The 25,563-nt window shown below is 51.0% G+C and overlaps 1 protein-coding gene across 2 annotated transcripts in view; it reads left to right on the top strand.

The window, feature by feature from the left end:
- The window catches only part of PEAK3 (PEAK family member 3), a 31,727-nt gene extending 11,729 nt beyond the window's left edge, over positions 1-19,998 (top strand). For both annotated transcript variants that reach the window (XM_085637945.1, XM_085637946.1), the window contains exons 2-3: positions 14,838-15,487; positions 16,746-19,998. In XM_085637945.1, the coding sequence (XP_085494071.1) occupies positions 14,838-15,487; positions 16,746-17,798 (1,703 nt within the window). In that variant the 3' untranslated portion in view covers positions 17,799-19,998. The remainder of the gene's footprint in view (positions 1-14,837; positions 15,488-16,745) is intronic.
- Positions 19,999-25,563: the final 5,565 nt, after the last annotated feature.

Below are 25,563 nucleotides of genomic sequence, written 5' to 3'. Positions count from 1 at the left end.
CTGGGGGAGGTTTATCAACGAGGGGCGCGATGACCTACTGCAGCTCCCAGATCACCAAATGTCGTCCTACGACCACATGAAGGCTGCCCTCCTCACCCGCTACGGCCTCACACCCGAGATGTACCGCCAGAGGTTCAGAGATTGCACCCGGATCCCAGGTACAACTTGGGTAGAATACGTGAACTATTTCAGCCGTGCCTTCGAGGGTTGGATAAAGGGGAGCCAGGTCACCACCTACGAACAACTCTTTAACCTGATGGTATGGGAGCACCTGTCGAACAACTGCTTCGTCGAGCTCAGGCAGCACCTCCTCGACAGTAAGCTGACTGACCCCCGGCAGCTCGCCGCCGAAGCTGACCGATGGGAAAGCACCCGAGTGGGCCGGAGGGGGCCACACGAACAGAACAGAAACAACCAAGGCCAGCACCGTCCTCGGGGAGGAGGAGGGGGCCAGGGGCGAGGGAGAGACGCCTTGCCCGCAACACCCGTGGCCAGCACCCCGGCTCCGGCCGGTCGGGGCAACCCCCCGTGGCGTCCTGGGGTCCGAGCCAACGTCACGTGCCACCGATGCCAGCGAGTCGGCCACTACGCCAATGACCCGAGCTGCCCGCAGAACCAAACACCCAAGCCCCGCCAGGTAGCTGCCGCCGCCCTGGGGGAAGAGCGATCATTGGAGGAACCAGAGGAGTATGAGCCGGCCCAGCAAGAGTGGGAACCGGCCGCCATGGTCCTGGCGTGCTTAGGGGGAAGAGACATGGTCCCGCGGGCTCCCCTACCCGCTAACACCAGGAAATACGGTCAGTGGGTGACCATTAATGGACAGCGAGCCGAGGCCTTGCGTGACACAGGCGCCAGTGTGACGGCCGTCCGCTGTCACCTGGTGAAGCCCGAGCAGATCCTGCCGAACATTCTCTGCCCCGTCCGCTCGGCAGACAACTCGGAAAGTATGTGTCAAATGGCCTGCGTTCCATTCGAATGGGGAGGGGTCTCCGGCCTGTTGAAGGTGACGGTCCGGGACGATGCCCCCGTGGACTGCCTCCTGGGGAATGACCTCGAGAGTTCCCCGTGGGCCACCGTTGAGAGAGGAGAGCACCTGGGGATGCTGGGCCTCCCGGACTGGGCCTGCATAACCACCCGGTCCATGGCCGCCCGTGCCGTCCCTCGATCAGAAGAACCAGAATGGCCAGCACCTCCGCCCCCAGTCGCCCCAGTAGAAGACAACGACGAGGCCAGCCTCCCAGACCCGACGGCCGAAGGGGACGCGCAACCCCAGGACCTTCCTGACCTGGCTCAGTGGCGTCAAGAGGGGGGGCCCACCCAAGCACAGTTCCGCCAGGAACAAAAGACCTGTCCCTCCCTCGAGGGACTCCGCCAACAAGCCAGCGCCCAGAACGCAGGGGACTCCACCGGAACTCACTGGGTCTACTGGGATAACGACCTGCTATACAGCGAGCAAAGAATCGCCGAGCTGGGGGCCGGTCGAGTACTGGTGGTACCTCTCCGCTTCAGAGACTTTCTGCTCAACCTGGCCCACGATGTCCCCCTGGCTGGACACCTGGGCCAAGATAAAACGTACAGCCGCCTAGTGACCCACTTTTTCTGGCCGAAGATGAGGAACGACGTCCTGAACCACTGCCGATCTTGCCCCACATGCCAAGCCAGCGGGAAGAGTGGTCGGAAGCTGAAAGCCCCTCTGCAACCCTTCCCTGTGGTCCCCACCCCGTTCGAGAGGGTGGGGATAGACATCGTGGGGCCTCTGGACCCCCGCACGGCACAAGGACACAGGTTCATCTTAGTACTGGTGGACCATGCCACCCGCTACCCCGAGGCGGTGCCCCTACAGACCGTGACAGCTCCGGTGGTTGGCCGGGCCCTAATGGGGATCTTCTCCCGGGTAGGCTTCCCCCGAGAAGTCGTCAGCGACCGAGGCACGAACTTTATATCCAAATACATGAAGTCCCTCTGGCAACAATGCGGGGTCACCTACAGATTCACGACCCCCTATCACCCCCAAGGGAACGGACTAGTGGAGCGTTTTAACCGCACCCTCAAAGGGATGATTGGGGGACTGGAAGAGCCCCTCCGTCGCCAGTGGGATGTACTACTCCCGTGCCTCCTCTTCGCCTACCGCGAAGTTCCCCAGAAATCCCTCGGTTTTAGCCCTTTCGAACTCCTGTACGGGCACCCTGTGCGAGGGCCCCTCAGCCTAGTAAAAGAAGGTTGGGAGATGGCCCCCCTAAAGACCCCTCCAGACGTCTTCAAATACCTCCTGGCCCTACGCAATCAGACCCGGCGCTTCAGAGAGATGGCCAAGGCGAACCTCGAGGCCAGCCAGGAGGACATGAAGAGGTGGTATGATCACAATGCCTCCTCCGTTGAGTTCGAGCCTGGACAACAAGTATGGGTGATGTCCCCCACCGAACCATGTGCCTTGCAAGATAAGTGGACGGGGCCCTTCAAAGTGGTCGAGCGCAAAAGCCCCGTCACTTACCTCATCGACCTGGGGACCTCCCGGAACCCCCTTCGGGTCCTCCACACCAACCGACTCAAACCACACTTTGTGCGCTCAGAACTCAGCCTCCTGATGGCTACGGACAGTGGGGCAGAGGAAGACTCCGAACCCCTCCCGGATCTTCTGAAGACTCAGGAGAATGACGGCTCCGTGGACGGGGTCCGGCTCTCTGACGCCCTCACTTCGGAGCAACGCCAGGGCTGCCGGAACCTCCTGCTGCAGTTCGCTACCCTGTTCTCCCTCACCCCCGGGGTCACCCCTTGGTGTTTGCACGACGTGGACACCGGGGACAGTCCCCCTGTCCGACACCGGGCCTACCGCGTACCAGATCGGGTACGGGCCTGCATACAGGAGGAGGTGGCCAAGATGCTCACAATCGGGGTCATCGAGCCCTCGGACAGTCCCTGGGCCAGTCCGGTTGTATTGGTCCCCAAAGCCGCTGCCCCCGGCACCGCACCTGAACTGAGATTCTGCGTCGACTACCGGGGCTTGAACGCTGTCACCTGGACCGACGCTCATCCGATCCCCCGAGCAGACGAGCTGATCGACCGGCTGGGGGCCGCCCGCTACCTCAGTATCTTCGACCTAACAGCGGGCTACTGGCAGATCGGCCTCACACCCAGGGCTCAGGAACGGTCAGCCTTCTCTACCCCCGATGGCCACTACCAATTCAAGGTCATGCCCTTCGGCATGAAGAATGCCCCCGCCACGTTTCAACGCCTCGTGAACCAGGTCTTGGCGGGGCTCGAAGAGTTCAGCGCTGCCTACCTGGACGATATCGCTGTATACAGCCACCACTGGCCCGACCACCTCCGTCACCTCCAAGAGGTCCTACAGGCCCTCCAGCGGGCCGGCCTCACAATTAAGGCCGGCAAGTGCCAAATTGGCCAAGGGTCTGTGACCTACCTTGGGCACCAAGTGGGAAGCGGGCTGGTGGCCCCGCTACAACTTAAGATTGCTGCCATTCAGTCCTGGCAGCCCCCCGTCACCCAGACCGAGGTCCGAGCCTTCTTGGGGCTCACCGGCTACTACCGGCGGTTCGTGAAGGACTACGGCAGCATCGTGGGGCCCCTCACGGGTCTCACGTCCAAGAACCAGCCGAAGCGGATTAACTGGACCCCCGATTGTCAAGCGGCCTTCGAGAAACTGAAGGCCGCTCTATGCACCGCCCCTGTGCTCCAGGCCCCCGATTACAGTCGGGAATTCATGGTACAGACCGACGCCTCCGACCACGGCATCGGAGCCGTCCTTTCTCAGTTAAACCCCGAAGGTCATGACCAGCCGGTGGCCTTCATCAGTCGACGTCTCCTGGCCCGAGAACAGCGCTGGAGCACCATCGAGAGGGAGGCCTTCGCAGTGGTGTGGGCCCTCAAAAATCTCCGGCCCTATCTCTTCGGTACCCACTTCCGGGTACAAACCGACCATCGACCCCTGCAGTGGCTGATGCAGATGCGGGGGGAGAACCCAAAACTCTTGCGCTGGTCCATTTCCCTGCAGGGAATGGACTTCACTGTGGAGCACCGACCAGGCCAAGACCACGCCAACGCGGATGGCCTGTCCCGCTTTTTCCGCCTCGACGAAGAGAGTCCCCAAGGAGATGGGTGACTCTCCCCGCCTTCAGCTGGGGGGGACGCATGTTGGACAGGCCACACGAAGGGCTTGCTCCCTCTCCGCACGACAGGGCCCGAGCTCCGGCCCACCAGGCATAACCCACGAAAAGCACCCGTACCCCATCTCCCGACAGATCTTCTGCCCTCGGACCTCTACTCATCACGGGGCCCAGCCCCACCGGCTCCCCCGGCCGGTTCAAGCCGCCATCTTGGGCCCTGCACCACGAGGCCGCGTGGCCTCGCCCCGACCCTAACCCCGGGCCTGACCGGCCCCGACATCCCGGCACCACCATCCACCCGGGAGGTGAGCGGACCACTTGGCAGGTCAATGGGAGGACGAAGTGTCAAGAGCTCTTCCCCCGCCAGGTGCCGATCGCCTCCAGCTCCCCCAGGCGCGGGCTCCACCCCCTGCTGGGTGTCTGGACACCTTCATCCCGGGCCCTCCGACCTCCAAGTGCGAGGGTCCGGACATCAAAGAGCGCCTGCCCTATAACTGGGGCAACTCCGGAGCAGGAAGGCAGTTGTATCCTGGAGTCGAGAGACACCGAGAGAACTCAGCCTTGACGGACTACTGGCGCTGCCGTAGCCCGCTCTTGTGAACCATCGTCCTGCCTGCTGGCGCTGCCGCGGCCTTCTACCACATCCATCCTCGTCGGGACCTGCTGGCGCTGCCGCGGCCCGTTGTAACGACCATCCTCACCGGGACCTGCTGGCGCTGCCGCGGACCGTACATCGACCATCTTTCCGGGACCTGCTGGCGCTGCCGCGGACAGGAAATGGCGCAAAACGCAACGTGGTCACACCGAAATTTCGCAGTGAAAAATGACCCTTTTTTGGCAAAGTGACTAGCTGTCGTTTTTGAACCATAGGTCTGCCGGGACCTAGGGAAACCTAGCAAACCTATAAATTTACAAAAATAGATAGACACCCAGGGGAATCTAGGATGGGGTGACTTAGCTGCCTCCCACCAGGTTCTGTTACCCAGAATCCCTTGCAAACCTAAACAATTGTCCAAAAAAACACATTTTCCCCACATTTCTGCGGTGGAAAGTTCTGGAATCAGCGTGGATCCACAATTTTCCACCCACCCCACGTTCCCCAAAGTCTTCCAAGAAAAATGGTACCTCACTTGTGTGAGTCGGCCTAGTGCCCACGACAGAAAACGGCGCAAAACGCAACGTGGTCACACCTCAATTTCGCAGTGAAAAATGAGAATTTTTTGACAAATTGCCTAGCTGTAGTTTTTGAACCCTAGCTCTGCCTGCACATAGGGAAACCTAGCAAACCTATACATTTTTGAAAACTAGACACCCAGGGGAATCCAGGATGGGGTGACTTGACTGCCTCCCACCAGGGTCTGTTACCCAGAATCCCTCGAAAACCTAAAAAATTGTCCAAAAAAACACATTTTCCCCACATTTCTGTGGAGCAATGTTCTGGAATCTGCGATTTCCACCCACCCCGCGTTCCCAAAAGTCTTACGAGAAAAAAGGAATCTCACTTGTGCGGGTTTGCCTAGTGCCCGCAACAAGAAACGGCGCAAAACGCAACGTGGTCACACCTCAATTTCGCAGTGCAAAATGTCCCTTTTTTGGCAAAGTGCCTAGCTGTAGTCTTTGAACCCTAGCTCTGCCGGCACCTGGGGAAACCTAGCAAACCTATACATGTTTGAAAACTAAACACCCAGGGGAAGCCAGGATGGGGTGACTTGACTGCCTCCCACCAGGGTCTGTTACCCAGAATCCCTTGCAAACCTAGACAATTGTAAAAAAAAACACATTTTCCCCACATTTCTGTGGTGGAAAGTTCTGGAATCTGCGTGGATCCACAAATTTCCACACACCGCGCGTTCCCCAAAGTCTTACTAGAAAAATGGTACCTCACTTGTGTGGGTCGGCCTATTGCCCGCGACAGGAAACGGCGCAAAACGCAACGTGGTCACACCTCAATTTCGCAGTGAAGAATGACCCTTTTTTGGCAAAGTGCCTGGCTGTAGTTTGTGAATCCTAGCTCTGCCGGCACCTAGGGAAACCTAGAAAACCTATACATTTTTTGACAACTACACACCCAGGGGAATCCAGGATGGGGTGACTTGACTGTCTCCCACCAGGGTCTGTTACCCAGAATCCCTTGCAAACCTAAAGAATTGTAAAAAAAAAACAAATTTTCCCCACATTTCTGTAGTGGAAAGTTCTGGAATCTGCGTAGATCCACAAATTTCCACCCACCCCGCGTTCCCCAAAGTCTTAAGAGAAAAATGGAACCTCACTTGTGCTGGTTTGCCTAGTGCCCGCGTCAGGAAACTCAACATGGTCACACCTCAATTTTGCAGTGAAAAATGACCCTTTTTTAGCAAAGTGACTAGCTGTAGTTTTTTAACCATAGGTCTGCCGGCACCTAGGCAAACCTATACATTTACGATAGATAGACACCCAGGGGAATCCAGGATGGGGTGACTTAGCTGCCTCCCACCAGGTTCTGTTACCCAGAATCCCTTGCAAACCTAAAAGATTGGCAAAAAAAACCACATTTTCCACACATTTCTGTGGTAGAAAGTTCTGGAATCTGCGTGGATCCAAAATTTTCCACCCACCCTGCGTTCCCCAAAGTCTTACGAGACAAATGGTACCTCACTTGTGTGGGTTTGCCTAGTGCCCGCAACAGGAAACGGCGCAAATTGCAATGTGGTCACACCTCAATTTCGCAGTGAAAAATGACCCTTTTTTGGCAAAGTGCCTAGCTGTAGTTTGTGAACTCTAGCTCTGCCGGCACCAAGGGAAACATACCAAACCCACACATTTCTGAAACCTAGACACCTGGGGGTTTCCAGGGAGGTATGGCTTGCGTGGATCCCCCAATGTGTCCTTACCTAGAATCCCCTGCAAACCTCAATTTTAGCTGGAAAAAAACACTTTTTTCACACATTTTTGTGTTGGAAAGTTGTGGCATCACCGAGCTCACACAAATTTCCCACCACCCAGCATACCCCCAGGTCTCCCGATAAAAATGGTGCCTCACTTGTGTGGGAGGCCCAAGTACCCGCGACAGGCAAGGGCCCAAAACGAAGTGAGGAGACATCAAAATTGCCTATCTCAAAACCACCTGGTTTTGCAAGGGGGGGTCACCTGGGTTTTTGGCCTGTGCTTAGCGGCCATCTAGGGAAACGTACCAAACCCACACATTTCTAAAAACTAGACACCCGGGGGCTTCCAGGGAGGTATGGCTTGCGTGGATCCCCCAACTTTTCCTTATCCAGAATCCCCTGCTAACCTCAATTTTAGTTGAAAAAAATCACTTTTTTCACACATTTTTGTGTGGGAAAGTTGTGGCATCACCGGGCTCACACAAATTTCCCACCACCCAGCATTCCCCCAGGTCTCCCTATAAAAATGGTGCCTCACTTGTGTGGGAGGCCCAAGTACCCGCGACAGGCAAGGGCCCAAAACGAAGTGAGGAGACATCAAAATTGCCTATCTCAAAACCACCTGGTTTTGCAAGGGGGGGTCACCTGGGTTTTTGGCCTGTGCTTAGCGGCCATCTAGGGAAACGTACCAAACCCACACATTTCTGATAACTAGACACCCAGGGGCTTTCAGGCAGGTATGGCCTGTGTGGATCCCCCAACGTTTCCTTACCCAGAATCCCCTGCAAACCTCAATTTTAGCTGAAAAATCCCTTTTTTCACACATTTTTGTGTGGGAAAGTTGTGACATCACCGGGCTCACACAAATTTCCCACCACCCAGTGTTCCCCCAGGTCTCCCGATAAAAATGGTGCCTCACTTGTGTGGGAGGCCCAAGTACCCGCGACAGGCAAGGGCCCAAAATGTAGTGAGGCGACATCAAAATTGCCTATCTCAAAACCACCTGGTTTTGCAAGGGGGGTCACCTGGGTTTTTGGCCCCGTGCTCGGCGGCCATCAAAGGAAACCTACCAGACCCACACATTTCTGAAAACTAAACACCCGGGGGCTTCCAGGGAGGTATGGCTTGCGTGGAGCCCCCAAAGTTTCCTTACCCAGAATCCCCTGCAAACCTCAATTTTAGCTGAAAAAAATCACCTTTTTCACACATTTTTGTGTGGGAAAGTTGTGGCATCACCGGGCTCACACAAATTTCCCACCACCCAGCATACCCCCAGGTCTCCCGATAAAAATGGTGCCTCACTTGTGTGGGAGGCCCAAGTACCCGCGACAGGCAAGGGCCCAAAACGAAGTGAGGAGACATCAAAATTGCCTATCTCAAAACCACCTGGTTTTGCAAGGGGGGGTCACCTGGGTTTTTGGCCTGTGCTTAGCGGCCATCTAGGGAAACGTACCAAACCCACACATTTCTAAAAACTAGACACCCGGGGGCTTCCAGGGAGGTATGGCTTGCGTGGATCCCCCAACTTTTCCTTATCCAGAATCCCCTGCTAACCTCAATTTTAGTTGAAAAAAATCACTTTTTTCACACATTTTTGTGTGGGAAAGTTGTGGCATCACCGGGCTCACACAAATTTCCCACCACCCAGCATTCCCCCAGGTCTCCCTATAAAAATGGTGCCTCACTTGTGTGGGAGGCCCAAGTACCCGCGACAGGCAAGGGCCCAAAACGAAGTGAGGAGACATCAAAATTGCCTATCTCAAAACCACCTGGTTTTGCAAGGGGGGTCACCTGGGTTTTTGGCCTGTGCTTAGCGGCCATCTAGGGAAACGTACCAAACCCACACATTTCTGATAACTAGACACCCAGGGGCTTTCAGGCAGGTATGGCCTGTGTGGATCCCCCAACGTTTCCTTACCCAGAATCCCCTGCAAACCTCAATTTTAGCTGAAAAAATCCCTTTTTTCACACATTTTTGTGTGGGAAAGTTGTGACATCACCGGGCTCACACAAATTTCCCACCACCCAGTGTTCCCCCAGGTCTCCCGATAAAAATGGTGCCTCACTTGTGTGGGAGGCCCAAGTACCCGCGACAGGCAAGGGCCCAAAATGTAGTGAGGCGACATCAAAATTGCCTATCTCAAAACCACCTGGTTTTGCAAGGGGGGTCACCTGGGTTTTTGGCCCCGTGCTCGGCGGCCATCAAAGGAAACCTACCAGACCCACACATTTCTGAAAACTAAACACCCGGGGGCTTCCAGGGAGGTATGGCTTGCGTGGAGCCCCCAAAGTTTCCTTACCCAGAATCCCCTGCAAACCTCAATTTTAGCTGAAAAAAATCACCTTTTTCACACATTTTTGTGTGGGAAAGTTGTGGCATCACCGGGCTCACACAAATTTCCCACCACCCAGCATTCCCCCAGGTCTCTCGATAAAAATGGTGCCTCACTTGTGTGGGAGGCCCAAGTACCCGCGACGGGTACCCAAGGGGGGCAGAAACACTGTGGCTATTTGTTTAGGGGGTGGGGGCATGGGCATGCATGTTTTGGGCAGCCCCATTCTAATTCAAATTTGCCCCAAGGAAAACCCTTGGTCTAGTGGGCTTTTTGCCCCCCCAGGTGGGGCACATTGGGGGCTAATGCCCCCATCTGCCCTCGGGGGGGGGGGGCTGAAAGTCCAATAGACGCCAGGGAGTTATTTGGGCAAATTGTTATTAGGGTGGGGGCTTCCCAAAACAGGCATGCCAATTCCCCCACCCTAATTAAAATTTGCCCAAAAAATCCCTGGTGTCTACTGGGCTTTTTGCCCCCCCGGGGGCAGATTGTCAACTAATGCCCCCATCTGCCCCCCAGGGGGGGGGGCAGGAAGGCTGTAATGTTTGCATGGGAGGGGGTGGGGGCATGGGCATGCCTGTTTTGGGCAGCCCCCACCCCAATTCAAATTTGCCCCCAAAAAATCCCTGGCGACTAGAGGGCTTTTTGCTCCACCCGGGGGGGCAGATTGGGGGCTAATGCCCCCATCTGCCCCCCAGGGGGGCAGAAAGCCTACTAGACACCAGGAATGTTTTACAGCAAATTTTAATTAGGGTGGGTGATGCATAAAACGGGCATGCCAATGCCCCCACCCTAATAAAAATTTGCCCCAAAAAATCCCTGCCGTCTAGTGGGCGTTTTGCCCCCCGAGGAGGCAGATTGGTGGCTATTGCCCCATCTGCTCCCCAGGGGGGGCAGGAAGGCTGCAATTTTTGCGGGGGAGGAGGTGGGGGTATGGACATGCCTGTTTTGGGCTGCCCCACTCTAACTCAAATTTGCCCTAAAAAAAACCATGGCGACTAGTGGGCTTTTCGCCACCCCGGGGGTGCAGATTGGGGGCTAATGCCCCCATCTGCCCCGCAGTGGGGGTAGAAAGCCTACCAGACGCCAGGGATTTTTTTTAGAAAATTTTAATTTGGGTGGGGTTGCCAAAAACGGGCATGCCAATGCCCCCACCCTAATAAACATTTTCCCCAAAAAATCCCTGGCGTCTAGTGGGGTTTTTGCCTCCCCGGGGGGGCAGATTGGTGGCAGATTGGTGGCTACTGCCCCATCTGCTCCCCGGGGGCAGGAAGGCTGCAATTTTTGCGGGGGAGGGGGTGGGGGCATGGACATGCCTGTTTTGGGCAGCCCCCACCCTAATTCAAATTTTCTCCAAAACAATCCCTGGCGACTAGTGGGCTCTTTGCACCCCCTGGGGGTGCAGATTGGGGCAAATGCCCCCATCTGCCCCCCGGGGGGGGGGGGGCGAAAGCCTACTAGACACCAGGGATTTTTTGAGTAAATTTTAATTAGGGTGGGGGTTGCCAAAAACGGGCATGCCAATGCTCCCACCCTAATAAAAATGTGCCCAAAAAAATCCCTGGCGACTAGTGGGCTTTTTGCCCCCCACAGGGGGGCAGATTGGGGGCAACTGCCCCATCTGCCCCCCGGGGGGGCTGGAAGGCTGTAATTTTTGCGGGGGAGGGGGTGGGGGCATGGGCATGCCCGTTTTGGACTGCCCCACTCTAATTCAAATTTGCCCCCAAAAAAACCCTGGCATCTAGAGGGCTTTTTGCCCCCCCCGGCAGGGCAGATTGGGGGCTAATGCCCCCATCTGCCCCCCAGGGGGGGCTGAAAGTCCACTAGATGCCAGGGAGTTTTTTGGGCAAATTTTAATTAGGGTGGGGGCTGCCCAAAACGGGTATACCAATGCCCCACCTTAATTAAAATTTGCCCAAAAAATCCCTGGCGTCTACTGGGCTTTTTGCCCCGCGGGGGGCATATTGGGGGCTAATGCCCCCATCTGCCCCCCAGGGGGGCAGGAAGGCTGTCATTTTTGCAGGGGAGGGGGTGGGGGCATGGACATGCCTGTTTGGGGCAGCCACCACCCTAAATCAAATTTGCCCAAAAACAAAAAAATCCCTGATGACTAATGGGCTTTTTGCCCCCCCGGGTGTGCAGATTGGGGACTAATGCCCCCATCTGCCCCCCAGGGGGAGCAGAAAGCCTACTAGACACCAGGGATTTTTTGGGGCAAATTTTAATTAGGGTGGGGGTTGCCAAAAACTGGCATGTCAATGCCCCCACCCTAATAAACATTTGCCCCAAAAAATCCCTGGCGTCGAGTGGGCTTTTTGCCCCCCGCGGGGGGCAGATTGGGGGCTACTGCCCTATCTGCCCCCCGGGGGCAGGAAGGCTGTAATTTTTGCGGGGGACGGGGTGGGGGCATGGGCATACCCATTTTGGGCAGCCCCCACTCTAATTCAAATTTGCCCCAAACTAACCCTGGCGTCTAGTGGGCTTTTTACCCCCCCCCCCCCCCCGGGGAGGCTGATTGGGGGCTACTGCCCCCATCTGCCCCCCGGGTGGCAGAAAGGCAGAAATGGTGGTGGGGGTGGGGGCATTGGTGTGCCCGTTTCGGGCAGCCCTACCCTAAAAATATTTGCGCGAAAACAAATCCCTGGCATCAAGTGGGCTTTCTGCCCTCCCGGGGGGGCAGATCAGGGGCTACTGCCCCATCTACCCCCCAGGGGGGCAGAAAGACTAATTTTGTGGCTGGGGGTTTGGGGGCATCGGTATGCCCGTTTTGGCAAGGCCCCACCCCTAATTAATACCCCAGAAGAAAATCCCTGGTGTCTAGTGGGCTTTCTACCCCCCTGGGGGGCAGATTGGGAGCTACTGCCCCCATCTACCCCCCAGTGGGGGGCAGAAAGGCTGTAATGGTGGTGGGGGCAATGGCATGCCCATTTCGGGCAGCCCCCATCCCCCCCCAAATATGGGACAAAAACAAAATCCCTGGCGTTTAGTGGGCTTTCTGCCCCCCGTGGGGGCTGATTGGAGGCTACTGCCCCGTCTGCCCCCCAGGGGGGGGCAGAAAGACTGATTTTGTGCCCGTTTTGGGCAGCCCCCACCCCTAATGAATAACTTAATACAAAATCCCTGGTGTCAAGTGGGCTTTCTGCCCTGCCGGGGGGCAGATTGGGGGCTACTGCCCCCATCTGCTCCCCAGGGGGGGCAGAAAGGCTGTAATGGTGTTGGGGGTGGGGGCATTGCCATGCCCATTTCGGGCAGCCCCCACCCTAAAAAAACAGGTGCAAACACAAAATCCTTGGCGTTTAGTGGGCTTTCTGCCCCCCCCCGGGGGGGCAGATTGGGGGCTACTGCCCCATCTGCCCCCCAGGGGGGGCAGAAAGACTAATTTTGTGGCCGGGGGTTTGGGGGCATCGGCATGCCTGTTTCGGGCAACCCCCACCCCTAATTAATACCCCAGAAGAAAATTCCTGGTGTCTAGTGGGCTTTCTACCCCCCCGGGGGGCAGATTGGGGGCTACTGCCCCCCCAGTGGGGGGCAGAAAGGCTGTAATGGTGGTGGGGGTGGGGGCATTGGCGTGCCCATTTCGAGCAGCCCCATCCCCCCCAAAAAATGGGGCAAAAACAAAATCCCTGGCTTTTAGTGGGCTTTCTGTCCCCCTGTGGGGGCTGATTGGGGGCTACTGCCCTACCTGCCCCCCAGGGGGGCAGAAAGACTGATTTTGTGCCGGGGGGGGGCATCAGCATGCCCGTTTTGGGCAGCCCCTACCCCTAATGAATAACTTAATACATAATCCCTGGCTTTTAGTGGGCTTTCTGCCCCCCCCCCCGTGGGGGCTGATTGGGGGCTACTGCCCCATCTGCCCCCCGGGCGGGCAGAAAGACTGATTTTGTGCCTAGGGGGGTGGGGGCATCAGCATGCCCGTTTTGGGCAGCCCCTACCCCTAATGAATACATTACAAAATCCCTGGTGTCTAGTGGACTTTCTACCCCCCCGGGGGGGCAGATTGGGGGCTACTGCCCCCATCTACCCCCCAGGGGGGGCAGAAAGACTAATGGTGCCAAAAAACATATGGGGGAGCAAAGGCCCTTTCCCAAGGGGCCGCTCCCCCCTCCCTGGTGCCTAGTGGGTGGATCCCTGCTTGGGGATCACCCTCCTGGGGCAATCCCCAAGCAGGGACCACTAGGGAGGGGTACCATTGGAAAGGGGAGATTCTCCCCTTTCCAACGATACCTCTCCTGAGTTTCTACGTGCTCAGGGGGCTGAGATAGCCCCCTGAGCACGTAGAAACTGAAACTGAAATGACCCTCAGTTTCACTGAAATGACGTCAGTGCGACGTGCGCGCTGATCGTCATTTCAGGGGATCCAGGGTGGGGGCCTCGGGAGCTGGGGAAGCTCTTCCCCCGCTCCCGAGGCTATTTTAGCTTAAAGGAAATCCCGCTGGTGCCCGCACCAAAGGGATTTCCAACGCGATGTTTCATGACGAGCTGGACTCGTCATGAGTACACGACCACTGTGTGCCATGACGAGTCCAGCTCGTCATGATCATCGTAGGGGTTAAACCAACAAAGAAGGGATTGGCACAGAAGCTGTAATATAAAAACAATGCATTTATTAAACCTCACATGAGGGAGATTGCGTCACACAGTACCCTCAGGTCACTGTAGGAGGAATTCTAAGGAGTACAGAGAACAGGGGCCTTATATACCCACACAGGGGCTCAAACGAAGGCAGTACAAGTACACATGAGAAGAGTTACACACATAGATGGTCATACAGAAAATGCACAGTCAACAAGTAGGAGGAGTAATGAGCTGCTGACATCAGTTAGAACAGCCTGACAGTTCTATACTAGGAGCAGGTGCATTCTACTAGCTAGGCCTTTCTGAGCATGTGCGAGGTTCTGCTGATCAATGTCCAAGACCCAACTCTTGGCCAAACGAAGCGGGCCTAGAGTTGCCATCGGCAACGTCCCTCATAGATTAAGATAGAACCAGGCACGTAGATGTATGAACTCTGCTCTAAGCATGCTGGGAATTGTAGACTTACATTAACAATGGAACAAGTAAAGCTGAGAATCACATCATACTTAGTACTGTTGGTTGAAAAAATAAGACTGGCGGAAAGTCACCCTTGTGACATGGGGCTGTTTGACCCCGGAGGAGGTCATGGTAATGCAGTGAGCTTTGGCCGTCAGTCACAGCATGTAAATAGATGAGCTCTTTAAGGGTGTTTATAAAGAGCTAAGGAGACCCAATTGTGTCTATTTTTGCTCTTGAAGTTATGAAGATTGGGAATTATGGACACAAAGAATGGCCAGCAACAGGGTTTGATCTTCACAGACCACTTGGTAGTGGGAAAGAAGCAAATGGGCTGAAATGATGGGATTCTGCAGGCCCAATCAGAGAGCTGTTAGAGGAAATTCAGTATGTCGGTAGATATCCCATTTAAATTCATTCTGTACTGTACCAGAAGTTAGACATTATTGATAATCTGACAGGATTCTGCTTTGTTGTTCTCATTGCAGGAGATGGATACTCTCTTGTCGGGCCTTCCAAAGGAAGTCGCTGCCTTCCTCCATCCCTCTGCTCCACGGGCACCTGCAGCCCCCGCCATCAACAGAGGCCACCACCACTTCCACCGAAACAGCTCATCCGAACCCGTTCTCTACCCATCGTAAAGCCGTGCTGCCACCAGATGTGGGCCACACCGTATCCGGGTGCATCCTTCAGCAACCAGCACCACACCGGCATAGCAGGAGGCCACAACCCACCGAGCAGTCCTCGATGCCGGGAGAAGGCATCGCTTGGCAGAAACCCGCGGACCCCTAAGTCACAAAGCATGGACAAAGATGCTCGCACAAGCTCACCGGACACAACGGTGGACCTAGAAAGTCTGTCCTTCACCACTACCGATGAGGAGCTTAGCACCTTCTTCAAGGACCTGACAAATGGGGGGGAAGTGCACGACAAGCTGATAATGCATCACAGGACGTCGCTCTGCTGCTTCACAACTAGACTCCAGGAGATGTTGACTTCAGCAGATGGCAAGCTAAAGACAGCGCTGGCATGGGCAGACTACAGGTTTCTGGATTCTGGGCCATGCTGTGAAGCAGGAGACGCCTGGTACTACCGGGTATGCCTGGCCGCAGATTCTCAAAACATTCTGGCTGCCAAGGTAAGTGTATTTAGACTACTACAAGCATCCTTAGAATGGTTACAGGCCTGAAGTAATCATGAAGAAGCAGTCATGCATTGACCACATTAGAGCCCTTTTTATGTCACATTTTTTAACTGATTGATATCATGTTTCTGAGCTCTTGCGGTTTTGCAAAGATGATCCCTGATTCCAGAGGGTTACATTCATTTGACCACTATCACAGTTTAGTCAAGTAGGAAAGTCAGGATTAGAACGCTGGTGCCCTGTATTTATTTATTCTGCTAGCAAGACTCATTTTCTTAAAGCACAGCAAGAAAAAAAAATCCACCCAAAAATACAATCATGACAAACTCATCAATTGTGCCTTGTTGAATGTAGTTCATCCGCTCAACCCAACCAACCAAAGCCAAGAAATGATCACCCACCGGACTATAAAAACCCATTCCCAAAATCAATCACCCTATCCCATAAAACCCATCACATTTATCCTAGGAAACACAACCAATCAAAACAAAATATAGCCAACAAAACACATCTAACACAAGCCGTCCTTTCAATTACCTGGACTTAACCAACATACACTACCTGTTTCTTCTACCCAGCCGCCTTACGCCACTGAAAAAAGTTTTACCTAAGAGTACAGGATGTGATGCAGTCTCTCTTACCAAAGGCAATTATGGTCTGTAATTCAAGGGACACAGTCCGAAGTGACTTTGTATGATCTCAATGTATTCACAATGAAAACTGTTCCAATCTCAACGCCCTCTCTCACGCCCCACAACCAGGAAGTGCAATGTAACTAATCAGCTTATTTAACTACACATACAACAGAGCGACCACACACTCCAATTAAGCTTTCAAGTTCAAGCCACAATTTCCAGGTAACTACATCAAACAAAACAAAAACAATTTCAATGGGCTTGGTGGCTTTGGGATAACAAAATACCAATCATCCTCGTCCTAACTCAACCCACACCAGCCCAACCCATTCAAAACACCAAGCATACCTTCCACAGCCATGGATGCAGTCCAACAAATCCATTGATTACACAGCCTTTAATGCCCACTCATTCCCTGCACCAAACACGGCTCTCATTTAACAGAAACTATTAATAACAGAGAGAAATGAGTGAGTGAGAAATGAGCACCTCATTCACATCTCATTGCCTTCTCTGTTGCATTGATTAAATATTGTGTTCTACACTCCACACATGTTAAGTGACTTGACTCAACCTATTTGACCATAAGGACTGATCCCATTCTGTTTTATTTTCAGGTGCACAAGTTCGAGGACAAGTCAGAGGCCTCACCTCTTGAGCCTGTTGGCCTCTCCTTACAAAAAACAATCACGCCCCATTTTAACATCCAGGAGGTCGGCGACTGCTTCAGTGGAGACGTTCCAGTGGAGACACTCTTACCATCTGATCAAAATGGCTTTGGGAGAGACATTCACTGGCCTATCAGCAACAAGCCCCCATGCCATGCCCAGATAGCCTTGACTCCCCAGGTCCCTAGTAAGACCCTTGCTGGTTTTCTGTTGGAGTATCAGGAAGTCCACGTTTTGGAGCCCGATGACTATGAGCGCCTGGCGTGCCTTCTTCTGCTACAGCTGTGCCATGGGCTGGAGCACCTGAAGCTGCAAGGAATCACACACTGTCACCTCTGCCCTGAGAATCTACTCATCGTGGAAGACGCAGCGATCCAACGAGGACCATACAACCTTCACGGAAAAAATAACCTTCCCCGGCTTGTCGTCAGCAACTTTTCCAAAGCAAAACGCACTGCCCAGTCCATTTATCCACCTAACAATGCATCATCCTCAGAGCAGGCCAGGCTGGCACCAGAGCTTCTTTCCACCATACAGTATAAGAAGGTAGATGAGTTCCAGTTGGGCATCCTGATCTATGAGATTTTACACCAAGAAAACCCTTTTCAGGACTCCTCGCGGCTCTTGGGTGAAGACTACAGCACAGCTGATCTGCCAGCAATTCCCAACTTGTCCTTTTACTCCCAGGGACTTCAACGCCTGGCGGCCCTGCTGCTCCATGCTGATCCCCGTGGAAGAATGTCAGTCGCTCAAGCAAAAACCACCCTGGAAGTCTTGTTGTGGGGCCCAAGGAGAGACCTTTTCCTGCAGCAGTCCCTGGGGCCAGTATTACTTCAGAACTGGATTGAGGTGAAGCAAGCTCTGCTGATCATGTGGTTTGCTGAGAAGTCTGTGAATGGAGAAGTAGCCAGAACCATTGAGGAGTGGCTGTGCTGCCAGTATTTTACACAAACAACTGAACATGCACTGCTCTATGCAGCAAGGATGTTGTATGTTCTGTGATCTGAATGTAGGACTTAGCACAATGCAAACAATTTATACTTTATTGGCAGACTTCTAAGTTCACAAGTGTTTCCAACACTTTACAAAGTTGTATGTGTTACAAAAGCTGTCCATTAGGGTTTTTGTGTTTCTAATGGCGTCACAAGCTGGCAAGACCCTACTGCCTTTTCTGGGATTTACCCACCGGAATGTGGGTCTTGTTTCTAACTTAAGCATAGTGAAGCCAGAGGTTCTGTGGACACATTCGTCCTCATAAAAGTTCTGTGTTTCTTCATATCTATAGGGCATGGACCTTGTTGTTCTGACTTCGGAAGTCTTTCTCGTCTTTCCAGATCAGTTCGTGACACCATTGCTCAATCTCTAGTCTGTAATCGCTGAAGCTTTACTTGAAAAGCCACTTCCCCTCAACTGAGAATCTTTATTGTGACAAGATAGTCTGCTAGGGTGCACTTCCTGTTTAACATTCTATAGAATCTTTTTTTCTTTCCTGTTTTCGGGTTTGCTTCCCAGTGGGGTGTAGGTCTTTGTTTAGCCCTTTTTGCTAGCAGGTTCAAGCAGTGTGATTTTGGGGTTCTCTTAGCCCTGGGGCATGCATCCCAGCGTTGTGTGCTTCTAGACATTTTCTCCTTGTGTCTACGAGCTTTTTGCCTCACTTTGCTTGGTCTGTTGGACTTTGAACAGAAAATCTGTGGTATTCATTTTTCCAGATGTGTATCTGGAATGTTTCTGTTTGTTTACTGTGCCAATAAGTGGTGAGTGTTATCCTATTTCTGCTTGAAGGCTGGCAATGTGGGCACTTAAGTAAACCTTCAGCATTTATCGGCAGAATAGCAGGTGCATTGTTTTGATTTGACCAATGTCTACTTGGTGCAGTTTAAGGTGTAGGCAAGGCAACAGATTTCACGAGGAAGAGAAGAACTTGGTTGACAGTTTCCAGGATTTCATCTGGATGGGTTGGATTTAGATACAGTTTCATCTTTACCTTTTACCTCTTTTTCTTTGGGGTTGGATTGATCATTTTCAGAATTCGGGTGTGGAGAACTTTCCCTTCAATTCTAACCAGGTTTTCTGTAGTTCTTGTTGTATTTTGAATATGATTTTGCTGTGAATATTACTGAGCTAGACACTTTCTTCAGGATGTTTGTATGGTCCATGGAAGCATTTTATGCACCACCTGAGTGCTGATGGCACTCTTCCAGTAAGTGGAATAGTTGCTTTTCTATCTTCTGAAATGCAAGGACTAGTACCCTTTCATCTCTGATACCACTCATCCATTTGGAGTTGTGCCGCAGGTTGTTTGATTCATCTGCTCAATTGTACTGCAGGTTTCCACCTAGGATACGTTGGTTGTGGTCAAAGATGTGTCTTTGTGGGATGACGCTAAAGGCCTTGGTGTTATGTGTTGGTATGTCATTGATGGCACCGTCAATCATCCAAATATGAATCATCCCAGTTATTTTGGAAATTGAAATAGAGAGGGGTGTGTTTGTTGCCCCTCTTTTATTTTGCACAAGGAGCTTGGGCTTGCTTATGTGGAAGATTACATCATTCCGCCCCCTTGTGGTTGTGGTGCTCAGTCTGGAGTAATGACCAAGCCCTGTTTAATAGAGAAGTTATTGAGGACTGGCTGTCTTGTGACAGGGGAAATCAAATCCCCTGGTAAGATTCTATTAAGATGTGCACCACCCTGGGCAGGCCATACATGTTTTTCAAACCTGGGGGTCTGCCAAAAAATGAAATGTTTTGTGATTAGAGAATCTTTTGTGGACCGGGAGGTGGTGAGTTAGATAAGACCCAGAACAAGGTATACACTTTATTCCAAACCACACAAGGATTATAACCATATTTGGAAAGCTCACCGCCACGTTTTCTCCACTTTGTATACTCCTTCATATTTATTCATGTTTTACTAAGCGTTTTTTAATCCCAGGACTAAAAGGGTTCGGGACTGATTGAATGTAAGCTGGCTTTGCTCTATTTGCAGAGGTTGAGCACACCTGCGTTTATGATAGTGTCAGATTTTTAAATTTTCGATGTGTAAAAATGAAAGAGGGGAAGGTCGATTTATGGGTTTCATTGTTACATACTTGTATTTGTGATTTTATTTTTTATTCTATTTAACTTCATGTGACCTTTGTAATGTATTGCTTTTATGATCATTATATCATGTTTGAATAAAGTTTATAATGTTGGATGGACAGTAATGCTACACATGTTCCCCTAATTCAGAGCTGCGGAAATTGAAAGCCAATATATTTTCCCTGCATAGGATGTGGTAGGTATTGCACTGAGACATTTGTGCAGGGAACAGAATGTGGGAGGTGCACAATTTTGTACCCTCAATTCAGGCTGCGAACTGCTGTTTGTGCTTGAGTCCACATTACTGAGACACTCAGAGAGAGGGATTAGGCTTTAACTATAATAATCTTTTTGATGCTGAGGGTGGAAGGAACAAATTCCCATAAACAAAGATGCAGAGCTCTGGAGGCCTCATTGCAGGTTAGGACGCGAGCACGAATGTGTGATTACAGGGCTCCCCACCACCCCCAAGAGTATCCAGGTAGTAAGTTACTACCTCCTGACAAAAACTTGAATGCACTAGGTTAACAAATATGTAAGTTACTTATTGAAATATACATGTATGCCTCTGTGAGCATAAGCACTTGGTCCTGAAGAAAGCCCTCCTGACCCCTCGGGCGGCATTGTTGTTATGGCTGAAACATGTCGACCATTTTAAAGGATGTGAAAGGTCACTAACTCCTCACCAGACATCCACCGCTGTTTTTAATCTTGTCTAAGGGTACCATTATTAAATAATCCACCACTTCTGGTTGGTAACCCAGAAGGCAATTTTAATTCACCCATCATCTACTTTGACAAAAAGAAACACTCCCAATAAAAAAAACTGCTCCGCTGTAATCAGGCATCGAAGCACACCTGTGAGACGCTAGGTGTCTCTGGTGGGACCCCAATGATGAAGCATGCCACCAACAAGGTTGGTGAATGAGGGGTCTTTTTAAAAAAACTAAAGGCTTTATTTTCCCTCTGAGGGACAACCTGAAGGATTTTGGTAGCTCTGCCCGCTCCACTTTGTTTATGGATATGTTGATGGAAAGGTGATCGAGCCTTGTCTCTTTTCACTCCTCCCTTAGTTATTCCGCACGTGGAACAAATGGTACATTTCGTGAGAGGAGATTAAGCTGTGTAGTTGGAGATTTTGCAGTTGATTAATAATTTGGCAATACCCAGTATGACCACAAGATGGCAGCCAAGGACTATACACGGTCAGCAGGGCCCCTTATTACGTATGTTGCATAGGTGTTTGGTATTAAAGGCTGAGCTCGTTCCAAGTGCACGGTATTGGCTCATGAGTCCAACCCCGTGGGTTCTACGCAAATTGCGCAAGGTCCCACCGCTTTCGGTTGTGCACTGTTATCAACTCCTAGTGACGCAACACTAAGACTGGCATTCTGGTTGGCTTGAGTCGGCCAGGCGGCGTAGGGTTGCCACATTTACCTAACAAAAATATATGCCATTTGTACTCCATTTGCCATTCTGGAATACGAAATGTTTGTAAAAAAATTACTGTATTCTTCTGTACCTCTACAATTCCGTCACTAGCTGCTTTAAACCCGCTTAGAAACAAGCCAGGCAAGTTTAACAGTCGTTTGAAATGTTTTTACCCGTGTTTTGTTTTTTAATCTAGAAATGGAATTAATTGTCTTTTAACTATGTTCTTGTTTTTACTTGTCCTGGCATGAAAGTCCTGGGTGTGCGGTACAATACTGGTGCCGCTCGTACACATGACTCGAGGAGCTGGGCTCCCCTGATAGGCTGGCGGCTTCCTTGGGCGGAACCGGATACTGACTGTTTCCCGAAATGCCAAAACCGCAACCGAAGACGCTGCCGTGCCAGCCAGTGGGACAGGCGCTCGCGACTCCTAACATAATTTATTAACGAGACCGCTAAGGATGTTACTGCCATCCAGGGCCGGGCTTAGGGCAGTGCGGCTGCACTGGCCTGTAAGGGCGCTGTGTATACCAATAATGTGTTATTTAAAGCACCTGCTGCACAGTTCCTTGTGCGTCCAGCTTTCAGGCAGCAAAAAAAAAAATTTCGATAGAACTTGTGATTAATGTTCCTGCTAGAGAGAGCGTCACAGATGGGAGTTTTGTCTAGTGGCAGTTTTGACTCACCATAAAGTAGCTCCGAGGGTTAATATGCCTGCTGCAAAGAACAGATCTGAATTTTATGTGGATAGAAGGGGTTTCCCAGTGCCTAAAAACAAATGATATGTATGGGAGAAGGGCTGTGGAGAGATGAGGGGCACTTCTGCCTGGTGGTAGTGAGAGAATCTGAAGGGGGAAGGGGGGGGGCTCACAGAATTTATTTGGTGCTAAAGCCAGCCTGCCAGTGTCACAACGGTGGTGGATGTACTCAGTGCTTTATAGCTTACACAGAGTACCTACTTACTGGACCAGTCAGCATGCACCATGGGCCTCACAAATGTAGGACAGCGCTATTCAAGTGCCATAACTGCAGTGCCTAATTTGTAAACAAATAAGTGCCAAGGCCCAAAGTATATTGCTCAGGAGGCCACTGCGGGTTGCATTACAATCTGTGTTTCTACGTCACTTGATATGTGCTCCAACATCTTTTGTGATAAGTTTCATTAATTAACCAATGTAAATTCCATACTTGCCATACTTATTTAATAGGTATCAAGCAACTCTTTCGTTTTCTTTCAAAGCGGTTCGGTTCTACCCAACAGAACCATTGTAGTTTATTGTACCCATAGAAGACTTAATCATTACTCATTTGGTTGCTTCTTGTTCAATGGCTTCCCATCCATTTATTGTGTTTGCCACTCAGACTGCTTAGTTTGAGCCGGGGGTTTCCGGTGCTCAGCACTGGCACTTAATAATCAACACCAGTGCTTTTCATGAGCACCAGTTATGGACACATTCATTCATTTGCCCAGAATCACAAGATGTTGAGCCGAGACTCAAACCTGGTTCCCCAGCTCCAAAATCGGCAGCTCTGGCCATACATATCCTCTCCCCACTTTCATGGTTAGTAGTTTCTCTGCTACTTGCCACTCCTTTGCTCTTTCAGCCTATTTTTCTACCCCATTTTTAGGAGACCCCTGCCAGCAGTCACTGCTAGATATAAAGATTTTTCACACTCTTAAAACTTCCTTCATTTTCTAATCTAAGTGGCGTCTGACATCTGAGAGCAGAAAAAAAAAATGCACCCTCATCTTTCAGCATGAGGCCACAATGGCGTGGCTGGCAATAGCTGCCATATTACAACACCTATTCGTCCACACGATTTCACCTATTGGCTATTTCAGTGCCGGTTTAAAGCCAAGGGGCAAATAGTGCTTCCAATAGATTTTTCAGCTTGTTCTTACCAACTGCAAAAACAGTATCATCTGCAAAGAGTGCCTTCTAATGAGCAACATATGGTTGCTACTGCAATAATTTATACCCCAATTTTCTTTGTAACTGCTGAATCAAGCACACAAACTAGGAGTGCAATCCACATGTCCAATTTTGGTGTGCTACACTAAATGAGTAAAAAAGCTCAACAGACATTTATTAAACCTATCAAGCAACTAAGGGCCCGATTCTGAACTCGCTAGGAAAGCCCACCGTACGACTCGGATCCGGAGGGCTTTCCGAGCGAAAGGTGCTCCAGGAGTCCGAATAAGCGAGTACGATGCAGCATAATGCTTACGTACTCACTTCGCTCGAACTCCAATTGAACTCTATGGGAGTCTGTGTACAGACGCATACACAGGCTCCGATAGTAAAATGGGGCAAGTGGGGAAAGAGTACACCCTGTGGCGGGCACCCCATGGTGCCCAACATCCTGTGCATAGTTGGATTGGGGGACCCATGGGCATACACCCATGCCACACAGAGGGCCCCAGGTGAAGGGGGACCTGCTACAGCCCCCCCAAAGTATGACCGACAGCCATCTCATCTCGCTGAGAGCAAGACTAAGTTGCTGTCCGAATCATGCATCGAACGAGTCGTACGGACAGGCTCGGGTCCTGCAAACAATTCAGTTGGAGCGCATGAGATCTTGGCATCGTACTTGGTCATCTGAACCGGTGTACGATCCAGTTGTAAAGGAGGGTTACAAATCGAATCTGGTAAAGTCAAGTCCGATTCAGAGGCCTTCTGAACGATATCGAAATCGGGCCCCAAGAATTCTCATTCCATCTTGCCATGATCTACACATGAAGGCTCAGATTTAGTAATACTCAGCTTGAGAACCATACAAAGCTAAGTGGCACAATTAACAATGCCAATCTACTTCCTGGCACAGAATTTATTTGGTGCAGAAAATTTGGCACAAGTACTGCACAAAATGGCTTTGTGCCAAAGAGCACCAGCCCCTCATCCATGCAAAAAGGGGGCAGATGTTTAAGTACAGCCATATCTCGACTAACATGGTTTGCTTGCATTAAATCCAAGCATCAAAGAAAGCCAGGCAAGATCATGTGATTCATGTGCGTCAAATGTCTGATACAAAACAATACATTTTATACAGCTTACCCCAGGCCATTTTTGTTTGCCGCTGAAATTTGTACTGAGGGGGTACCTTGAGGAGCACACAGGAGAGAACACACAATGTCAGCTTAACAAAAAGAAAAAAGTTGTTCTCAAAACTGAGCCCTTGCGGGATGTCAGCCAATCAAAAGTATGGTAAAGAGACTATATTCTAGAGCGAAACCAAAAAAAAAAAAAAAGACAGACAACTCCAGAGCATGGAAAGTCATGTGTAAAGAAGCAAGAAAGCAAAGCCTCACTTTGAAGACGTAGGTAGGCTGTAAGCCCACAGTAAGTTCTTGTAACCCACAGAAGATCTTTTGGAAGACCTAAAAATGCAGAAACAAACCTCTCTGCATCAGCATCTCATTTGTCCTGGTTTAGATTGATTGGTTTTACACTTTTCAGAATTCTGAAGAACCTATGATCTATATATTGACAGACCATTCTCAGAAGATCAAATGCTCATCTCTAAGCCGCATTTGCTCATCTCCTAACAAACCCGACACATTGGAAAAAATAAAATCATGAAATGTGCTCTGGCAGTAAAATGAAATAGTTACCCTGGTCAGGAGAATGTTATCCACCTTAAAAGGAAAGCCTGCCAAGAAAAAAAACAAAAAACACAAGCTTCGTGTAGGAACCTTCACAGGAAACACCCAAAAATAAATTGTACAAAAATAAATTGTATGTTAATAAATACAAGATCTGCATGTTGTGTGAAAGTGTTAACCATTTCACAACTAAAGCAGTTGTTTGTTACAGAAACCGGATAAAGAATCCTCCATGGTTTTATTGTAGGATGGATTGGATTTGCTCAAGTGAAAAGAACGAACACCTAAATTGCGATTGACGTGACTGATGTCCATACCTCTAAATGAGATTTTCACCATCCATCGTAAATTAACATATCTGACACCAACAAAATCAGACGGACCAACACTTCCTCATTACTAAAAACCACGTAATCCGAGAAGGAATTCTAACAGCATGCCTAATTCAAGGTAAATTTCACCTCTTACAAAAACTCAATCTGGATCTCAAAATCCTGATTCTTCGCGGTCTGTATCTGCTCTGGAATACCACCTTCACAGCTTAAGACCCTGCATCAAAAAGTCTATGGAAAGACCCTCGTAAAGTGCCATTCTTTGTCAAACCCCTGCCAGTAAACCAGAACAGGTTCCTCTGGAACAGTCAGACCTTCT

Source organism: Triturus cristatus, chromosome 12 (genome assembly GCF_964204655.1).
Source record: "Triturus cristatus chromosome 12, aTriCri1.1, whole genome shotgun sequence".
NCBI classification, from domain to species: Eukaryota; Metazoa; Chordata; class Amphibia; order Caudata; family Salamandridae; genus Triturus; species Triturus cristatus.
The sequence above is the reverse complement of the archived record's forward strand: the minus strand, read 5'-3'. Positions and strand labels throughout refer to the sequence as shown.